Source organism: Chelon labrosus (genome assembly GCF_963514085.1).
Source record: "Chelon labrosus genome assembly, chromosome: 6".
NCBI classification, from domain to species: Eukaryota; Metazoa; Chordata; class Actinopteri; order Mugiliformes; family Mugilidae; genus Chelon; species Chelon labrosus.
This window is the reverse complement of record NC_140342.1, coordinates 22,713,298-22,723,183: the sequence shown is the minus strand read 5'-3', so window position 1 is coordinate 22,723,183 and position 9,886 is coordinate 22,713,298. Positions and strand designations below refer to the sequence as shown.

The 9,886-nt window shown below is 38.1% G+C and overlaps 2 protein-coding genes across 2 annotated transcripts; both read left to right on the top strand.

The window, feature by feature from the left end:
- Positions 1-1,377, top strand: LOC311488885 (SLAM family member 5-like; the record flags this gene model as incomplete). The annotated part of the gene is made up of 4 exons (XM_084545747.1): positions 1-22; positions 109-414; positions 499-783; positions 1,256-1,377. The coding sequence occupies 4 exons, from the start codon at positions 1-3 to the stop codon at positions 1,375-1,377; spliced, it is 735 nt and encodes a 244-aa protein (XP_084401873.1).
- A 6,196-nt stretch (positions 1,378-7,573) lies between these two features.
- On the top strand, positions 7,574-9,103 carry LOC311488884 (CD48 antigen-like; the record flags this gene model as incomplete). The annotated part of the gene is made up of 4 exons (XM_084545746.1): positions 7,574-7,625; positions 8,274-8,579; positions 8,664-8,948; positions 9,048-9,103. 4 exons carry the CDS (start codon positions 7,574-7,576, stop codon positions 9,101-9,103), a joined length of 699 nt encoding a protein of 232 aa, XP_084401872.1.
- Positions 9,104-9,886: the final 783 nt, after the last annotated feature.

The window sequence follows — 9,886 nt, the reverse complement described above, 5'->3', positions numbered from 1 at the left end:
ATGAAGGATGAAGAGGAAACATGTAAGATAAAGTATTGACATTAAAAACTATGCTGTATATTGAGTTAGAATTTTATTTTTCATTATTATGTATCTACTGTTTTACAGGGTCCAGTGCTGTGACTCCTGTGTTTGTGAAGAGAGGAGATGATGTACTTCTGGAAGTCATGGATAATGATCCAAAGGGATTTTACATTCTGGTCTGGAAATTTAATACAAGCAATGTGTTAGTAAGATATTCACCTGATGGAAGAACAAGAGTCTCTGAAGGTTACACTGGAAGAGTTGAGTTCTCTGTGGAAAATTACTCAGTGAAATTGAAGAATCTACAAGATGCAGACAGTGGAGTTTATACAGCACGAATGACAGGGGATCAACAGCAAACAATAGCTGAATACATGGTCACAGTTCAAGGTAGGTTTCTCAACATTTCAGACACTGACAGAGAACATCTGCTGTCATGTTTCTAAACCTCCTCCACCTACTTTCCTCCATCAGATCCAGTGTCTCCAGTTGATCTGAATCCAGACTCTGTGTCCATCAGCTCAGACTCCTGTAAGCTCACTGTGACCTGCAGCACAGAGGACTCAGACATCAGCAGCACTTTCAGATGTGACACCAAAACCTGCTCTCAGGAGGGAGGAGAGCAGTCAAAGGTCACCAACTCTGGAGCTTCCCTCCGTGTCCACCTATTGAATGAAACAATCATCTGTAACCATAGCAACCAGGTCAGCTGGACGAAGAAAATGACAGAGATTCAGGATTTCTGTTCCCTACATGCTGGTAAGACTGACAGACTGAATAAATAAATTATGAAATAACTGGTCTTACAGTATCTTTTGGAATGTTAGTGGTTTTACGCTTTACACACAGTTTGTCTGTTTTTATTGGGATTTAATTGAGCAACTGAGTGACAAAAAAAGACATTTGTTCCCTAATTTTGCCTTCTTTCCTCCATCAGATCCAGTGTCTCCAGTTGATCTGAATCCAGACTCTGTGTCCATCAGCTCAGACTCCTGTAAGCTCACTGTGACCTGCAGCACAGAGGACTCAGACATCAGCAGCACTTTCAGATGTGACACCAAAACCTGCTCTCACCAGGCCAGCTGGACGAATGACATGGCAAACATTCAGGATTTCTGTTCCCTACATGTTGGTAAGACTGACAGACAAAACATTTAGCTAATAATAACAAAAAGGTTAATGTAGCTGAACCTGTTGTGGTTTTGCTCTGACACTTTTATCATGTTTGCAGGTCTCTCTGATGGTGTCTCCATCTGTCTGGTGAAGACAGTCGTGTTCTCTGTTGGTCTGATCATCATGGTGTCTGTCGTCATCAGTGTCCACCTCATGGAGAAGATCAGGAAACAAGAATAAACAGTTCTCCACTAATCAAATGTACATAGAGCTCAACCTCTTCTAGTTTTTTTTGTCTTATGCTACTGCTTTTTGTTTCTTTGTAAAATGCATACAACCCTCCATTCATTCACCTGTAAACCACCATCAAAAGGAAACAGAGACAACTACTGGAGGAGTCATGACACTGTAAACATGATTTTACCACATCTAAAAGCACAAAGAGACATTTCATAATTTTACACTGTATTTACATTAGACGTGACAAAAGCCTCTACATATTTGTTCATGAAGTTGGTTCTCAGGCCGAAACTAGTTTTCTCATGTGACTTTTATTTTTTTGATTGCTTAGCGTTGGTTATGCTTGTTGCTATGATATTTGGCAAAGGTGTGTCGTTTTTAACATATTTTGATATTTCAAAAACAAATCCCATAATACTCTATTTTTACCATTAAGGGACAAAAAGTGTCTTCTTCAAAAATGCCATAGTAATAGCACATGTTAATATTTTTTTTTTTTTTGTATAAATCTTTTAATCATCTTCAGTCCTATTCACAAATATCCCCAAAAAAATAAGGTTTAAAACAGGCAACTGGACTTGTAGACAGCAGTTCAGAACCTATGAAGCTTCTCGGATGAGTGGTAAAGAAACGTCTTCTCAAAAACTCTACAAGTCCAGTTGCCTTTTTTAAAACTTTTAGTTTTTGATATATCATGACCTGGATGACTGAGAACCTTCACAGTCCTATTCATAAATATCAAATACTTCATTCATTTCTCACTTTCTACCCTTTATATTCCAGTGTTTGAGATGTCATCACAAATTTTTCTATAAAAAACCCAAACACAAATATTTAAATATTTTCTATAATCTAAATGCAAAGTGGATTTTTCTTGGGAGGACAATTTAAGACAGCCTGGAGTATAGGAGCTGCACTCACTCACACATTAACAGCGGGACCACCACCAGGGCACCAGGACCACCACCTTGGGCTCACAGCAACTGAAAGTGAAAGAAAATAAAATTAATGGGGCTTACGTGACACAAATTGAATCTGACAAATGAGCAAAACAACAAACAGGAGCACAAACCGTGATGAAAAATGATATTTTCAGTCGACCAAGAAAAATCTAAAAAGAAGGAAAATTAATTTTTAAATTTACAATATGGAAAATAAAGTACACAAAAGAAGAAGCTTACCAGACAAAATTACCAAATAATGTGTAACATTAAATGATGAATTATAAAGCTACATCAAACTAAACAGAAAACTAACCTGAATCAGGTAAACAAAATAACAGAAAATAACAATCAATAAAGTAACAGGAAAATAAAACAAAATCTAAATACTAAATTCAAAGCATCATAAATAAAAGGAAAAAACAGAAAAATAGGTCTCCTTCACACATTAAAACATCCCGTTAAGGATTCGCCCTACAGGCAGCATGCTAGCAGTCTGCACCAAGTGGCCAATACAAAGCAGCATTGGACCCAGCCAGCAGCCACTCCCTGAGGAAGGAGAAGCTGAAACGGATGCAACTGCTTTATTATTTCAGGGATGTCTTTAATTTTGTTCACACTTATCGTTCACATTTTGTTATTGTTTATATTGTTCTGATAGTTCTAGAATTTTGCATTCACATTTTTATCAAGTCCTATTTTTTATAGTTTTATTTATTTTATTGTATATACATACATTTTATTTATTCTTAGGTGTTATTTTTATATTTTTTCTGTATTGTTATCTTGTTTGGACATTTTTACAATAAAGTTGTTTTGCATGGAAGTTATCTGAAGCCTGTGTAGTTTGTATTGTGCCACAAAGTTTTTTCACTGTTCAAGCATGAGGATATGGCACCACCTTGTGGAATGTTTGCTACCAATCATTGTTTCCTTGATAAAAACGAGTTGACTTCTAAAAAATAAATGATTGTAACAATGAGTCAGTCTTTTGAACGGCTCTTTGATAGGATCCTCAAGATCCGGCTCCCTTCAAAGAGCCATAAATCCCATCTCTATAACGCTAGGATGACCGAAGTGTAGAATGAATAGGCCGCCATCTGCTGTAAATAACAATCAACAGTGACCAAAGGACCCAGAGGGAGGAGCAGGGAGTAGTGATGTGTCATGAGCAAAAGAGCCGACTCCAAGAGCCGATGCTTGGTAATGAATCAGAAGAGCCGGCTCTCACCTGCTGGGAGTCAGCTCCACTATTCTTTTTTTCCCCCCCTTTTGCTCATTCATCTCTGCTTGTGTGAGGAAAGAGGGGCAGAACTTTGTTTTGATGGGCACACCATGTGGACTTAGGATCGTACCATTATGTAAAACCAGAGAGGGGAAAGACTGTGGCTGTCTGATTAAGACAGTTGTAGGGTAGTCTACACCTTTTAATTGTCTCGTTAGGGCACCACCTCCTGTTATCGTAGGAAGAACACGGTTTAAATCAATTTATCAGTCTCAGTTCAATAATTTGCATATCTGAAGGAGTGAATCCTTTACTACAATTTGTACCAGTCATTCTCTGCCGTAAAATAACATCACAAACAACTTCTTAAGTGTGAACAAATATTTATTTAATAAAGTGACAACTATGAATAAATGAGGGACTAATAGAATATAGGAGTGTAATCAAATGAACGAATATAATAAGGTATGAAATAGTTAATTTCTGGAGCGATGGTGAGAGATGGAGATGTTTAAGTCCTAAACTAAAGGGAATGGATTTGATACCTAATCTAATCAATCTTCTCTAAAAGATGTTAGTAGGGAGTTTCAAAGTAGTGACACCAACTCTTTGTCTTAAGCGGTAGGAACGATTCAAGCCTACTTTTGTAGAGTCTTCTCGGCGTCGGTGATGGCGGAGCGTCGGTGTGACGACGTGGTGACGAAGCGGCACAGCTGATGCAGGTCTCTCTGGGACCAGTGGATAGGACTTGTTGCTTGAGCTGTAACTCCAACACCCAGCTTTGCTTGAGAGCGTTGTAGGTGTTCAGTCAAAGGCAGATGACACTTGGCAATGTCTTTGGGTTTGAAGAAAGAAACTGGATCGTCACGTCTTCTTGATGTCGTTGCTATGGCAACAGCTTCTTGATTTCTTGATCCGTCGAAGAGATTGGGTCTTTCTCTGATATCCCAGCTGACTACGCTGGCTAACTTATAAACGATGTTGGTTAGTACTTCGGTTCGTAGAGTATAAAAATGAATAAAGCTAGAAAAATATTTAAGTCACTATAAAAATCGTACGTCGGGAAAAACATCCGACGAGAAACAAACAGAGCTTGAAAAGGACCGTATTGTCAATATTCAAGTTGTTCTTAAAGTTACTAAGTATAAACGTGACTAAGTACGTAAAGAAGAAGACTAAGTAAAACGTAAACAGAAAGTGGAGAGTTGAAAGTGCGGAGAAAGTGCGGCGAAAGAGCGGCGGAAAGAGTATAAAAGTCCTAAAGTGCGGAGAAATGGGTGCGTCTCTCTGGTTTTATGAGTTAATTATTCAGGGCGTGTTTGGATCGGGTTTCCATAATCTTCGCACGGAAAGAGAAGAGAACGCCTTCTCCTTTGTCTTGAGGTGTCTTATTGCCTGATCTTCTTAACCTATTTTATATTACTAAATTGAATCATTCCATCACTCATCATGGCTCGTTAGCAATGTTTTCGTATGCGACAACACTCAACATTACAACATGACAAGATGACGTATCAGAATGACCACATCAAAGTAACTCAAAAGCATCAATAAATTAATAAACTCAAGTTCTCTTTACATTGACATTTTGCTAATAATAAAAGGTTGAGGTTTCTAAAATAACAATTCCAACAGTTATAATTTCAACTAGCCTAATAGCTACTATTAGTATAAGAACATACCTAAGTTTCAACATTCTTTAACTTCAACAATTGATTAAAAGAGAGAAAATACTTTTTAAAGATAGCCACTTGATGGCAATGTTGATCCATCCTTACTGTGACAAATTATATGAATTTGGGCTAGCTTTATCGTACAAGGATCAAAATCGTCTCATTGTGATCGTAAGCACTTCCTGAACAATAATATATAACTTACCAGGTTATTACATTTTCGATAGTCATATTATAAAACTTAGGTGCTTTTCAGAGGAAAATGCAGATCAGAGTCTGGTTCTGGGGAAAGAAAGTTATTTACGACCGGCTTATCAGTGTTTCGCTCTCTTGGTCATTCCAAGAGGGGGGGCAAAACCTGTTAAAATGGTATGTTTGCATTCGTCTCTGAAAAAGAAAATTAGTACATCACAAGTTTAAAACATAATTGAACATCACAATAAGGCTTCTAGACTTTGTCCTTCGAATCCAAAAGGAGTCAATTCATTCTTTGTAGTTCCTGATATCATGTTTATGTTCTTTCGATTCAGGACTAATTAGTCCAGAAACAAGAGTGGGACATTCCACAAGAAGTGTAAATCTGTCTCTTTTGGCTCAGATGACGTCCAGAGCATCAGGGAGGTCCGATAGCGTGGGCCTGTCCCGCGTTCGGACATGGCACATTTATGGCTAAGGTGTAAAAGGTTGATCTGTTAGAAGAGTTCTTCTGCAAAACAACTCCGTAAATTTAAATTCCAGAGAGGGGGAGAATTAAGAGGACCACAGGTTCCTACACAGTAGACAGGGGTGTACAGGACAGATACTCACAGAGAGAAGGAATCGCATCAGCCCATCAAAGCTGAGGCATCTGATTTCTCTCAATGCCAGTATGAACTAAAGACGTTTGTACCATTTGTTTTCCGAGTTTGGTTCCATTTTTACATGTGTGGATTTGATTGCAGCGTTTTGTTCATTTGTTTGCACAATTTTATTAAAATATTAAACAAAAGTAATAATACTTTTGTAAGACAATAACTGCACAAAATTAGACAATTATTAGGCTTCTCATAAAAACACTGAATCAAAAAGGCTTATCAACACACTAACCATATATATTTGCTGTGTTGGGCTACAATAGGGAGCCGAAACAGTCGAGTCTTATTTGGGAGCAGTGGTAATAGAGACGACTCTCAGAAAAGAGCTTAGCCCCAGCCTCAGGCCCTGATTGGCCATAAAAACCCTAGGGCCCAACAGCAGCAGGTTGCATTCAAGAGCAGACACGCATCGTACTGCTACACATGTTTAATACAGACAAACCTGGAGGATTTGTAGAAGATGATAGTATTTATGTTGGTTCATACTTTTACATTTAAACTTGCTTCGTTGAGAAATAGTGTCATAGTTGAATTGATTTCAGTCTTCATCAAAAGAGTTCAAGCAGTAAAAAGTGTGTTAAGAGTTAACTGGATGAGAGAAGTTGACCTATGCGCATTTAAGAGTAAACACCACGAAACCAGAAAAACACCATGATGTCAATACTGTAGCTTGTTGTGCAGTGGTTGGTGGAAAACACTTCACACTGTTACATTCGACAAAGCAAGAAGCTGTACCATGTCTCTCTCTCTCTCTGTGATACTTGGACTGATGCTCTGCACTGAAGCCACAGGTACACATTTATTTGAGTTATTTCTTAGTATATACAGTCAGTGGTTAATCAAAAAGGCAGTACAGATCCTGGCGTAAAAAATATCACACGCTGAGGATGGATGGGCAGGTGTCAGCGATTCTACTGAACAAGAATACTGTAGGTTGAAGCTGCTTATTTAAAAAAATAAATAAATAAAAAATCAGAGAAAATGAATGTGTTTGGAGTCTATGAACTTTAAAATTAAAAAATGTGAACTATGAACTTGAACTAGTTCACTCTTATCTCTGCGAACTGAACTTTGAACTAGGTCTTGTTTACTGCACCCACGCAACCTGAAAGAGTGTTGTTATATCAGAAAAAAGTTTAAGGTTTATAAGAATTGCTTCCTTATATTGAACAAGTTAAGACCTAAATTAATATGTAATGTTATAAGAAAGAATTGTATCTTTCATTATTATGCATCTACTGTTTTACAGGGTCCAGTGCTGTGACTCCTGTGTTTGTGAAGAGAGGAGATGTTGTACTTCTGGAAGTCATGGATAATGCTCCAAAGGAATTTGACTTTCTTGTGTGGAAATTTAATACAAGCAATGTTTTAGTAGGATATTCACCTGGTGGAAGACCAAGAGTCTCTGAAGGTTACACTGGAAGGGTTGAGTTCTCTGTGGAAAATTACTCAGTGAAATTGATGAATCTACAAGATGCAGACAGTGGAGTTTATACAGCACGAATGACAGGGGATCAACAGCAAACAATAGCTGAATACATGGTCACAGTTCAAGGTAGGTTTCTTAACATTTCAGACACTGACAGAGAACATCTGCTGTCATGTTTCTAAACACGAGAGCTCAAGCAGAACCCATTCTGGATTTATGATAGATTATGACAAAGTGAAGTCTTCTGAACACATGTACAACCACGAAGAAATATCTGAGGCTGCTTGAGGTCATTTTGAGACATGGACAGATGGAGAAAAGAATCAAAGATGGAACAAGAGGGGAGAGAGAGAAATGACAAAGTGGAAGAAAGTCTCCTTTATTCAGAAGAGACTGTGCAGAGGTGTAAAGAAATGTAAAGAGTTCTCTGTCATGGGGCAACATGTGACAAGAGTTATTAATATACTGTAGAAAGAGGTTTGCCTCTTTGATTTTCAAGTAAAGCTTTGAACACATTGAATAGTTGTCAGCAGGAACAAGACAAAACATTACGTCCCCTTGCAGCCCCTCTGCTGTCCTTGCAGTGGCAGTGCAAGTGTCTTCAGGTGGTGCATGAGCTTGATTTCCTCAACCAGACACATCTGAAAAGGTGTCACATGGTTAAATATAAAGGATGGAGAGCAAACATGTAAGATAAAGTATTGACATTAAAAACTATGCTGTATATTGAGTTAGAGTTTTAGTTTTCATTATCATGTATCTACTGTTTTACAGGGTCCAGTGCTGCGACTCCTGTGTTTGTGAAGAGAGGAGATGATGTACTTCTGGAAGTCATGGATAATGATCCAAAGGAATTTCACCTTCTTTTCTGGAAATTTAATACAAGCAATGTTTTAGTAGGATATTCACCTGGTGGAGAACCAAGAGTCTCTGAAGTTTACACTGGAAGGGTTGAGTTCTCTGTGGAAAATTACTCAGTGAAATTGATGAATCTACAAGATGCAGACAGTGGAGTTTATACAGCACGAATGACAGGGGATAAAGACCAAACATTAGCTGAATACATGGTCACAGTTCAAGGTAGGTTTCTTAACATTTCAGACACTGACAGAGAACATCTGCTGTCATGTTTCTAAACCTCCTCCACCTACTTTCCTCCATCAGATCCAGTGTCTCCAGTTGATCTGAATCCAGACTCTGTGTCCATCAGCTCAGACTCCTGTAACCTCACTGTGACCTGCAGCACAGAGGACTCAGACATCAGCAGCACTTTCAGATGTGACACCAAAACCTGCTCTCAGGAGGGAGGAGAGCAATCAAAGGTCACCAACTCTGGAGCTTCCCTCCGTGTCCACCTGTTGAATGAAACAATCATCTGTAACTATAGCAACCAACTCAGATGGACGAAGAAAATGGCAAAGATTCAGGATTTCTGTACCCTACGTGCTGGTAAGACTGACAGATAAAACATTTTGCTAATAATAACATAAAGGTTAATGTAGCTGAACCTGTTCTGGTTTTGCTCTGACACTTTTATCATGTTTGCAGGTCTCTCTGATGGTGTCTCCATCTGTCTGGGACCTTTGTGTTCTCTGTTGGTCTGATCATCATGGTGTCTGTCGTCATCAGTGTCCACCTCATTAAGAAGATCAGGAAACAAGAATAAAAAGTTCTCCACTAATCAAATGTACATAGAGCTCAATCTCTTCTTGTGGAAATCTTAGTTACCTGTGGATTTTTTTTCTCTTATAGCACTGCTTTTAGTTTGTTTCTTTATAAAATGAATGCATTCCTGTTGTCTTTTAGTTAAACTCACAAAATCATGCTTAATAAATATAGCAGTACTTAAACAACGGCAGAAAATATGGAGACCACAAACCAGCAACATGATGTAAACAATGCACCATTTAAAACTTTTACAAATAGAAGCTTTGATAATGTTTCATGATGAAGGAAATGTATGCAACACTTCAAGGATATTCAGAATTTCTTTAGCCAAGTAACACTGAAGGTAAACATAAATGTTGTCACTCCACAGGGTGTGTGTTACTGATCAACCATTGATTGTACCCAGTGATGCAAGGGCTCAATTTGTGAATATGGGCCCCATAAATATTGTTTTGGGGGATTTTTCAAGATGACATCCTCAAAAAGAATTGTCATCACAAGCATTTTATTTACTAAGCAGGATTGACATGCTCAGAGCTGTCAGAACAGCTGATCAGAGTTAGACCAGACACCTCTGAGTATAATCTCTCTGAACATTGGTGAATGAAAGAAACAATTCATGAATGAAAAGTTCCAACAATATGATTCACATGGAATTGGATGATTAATTTAAAACAAGTACAAACAAGTCTCACATGTTCACTTTTGCATGATGATGA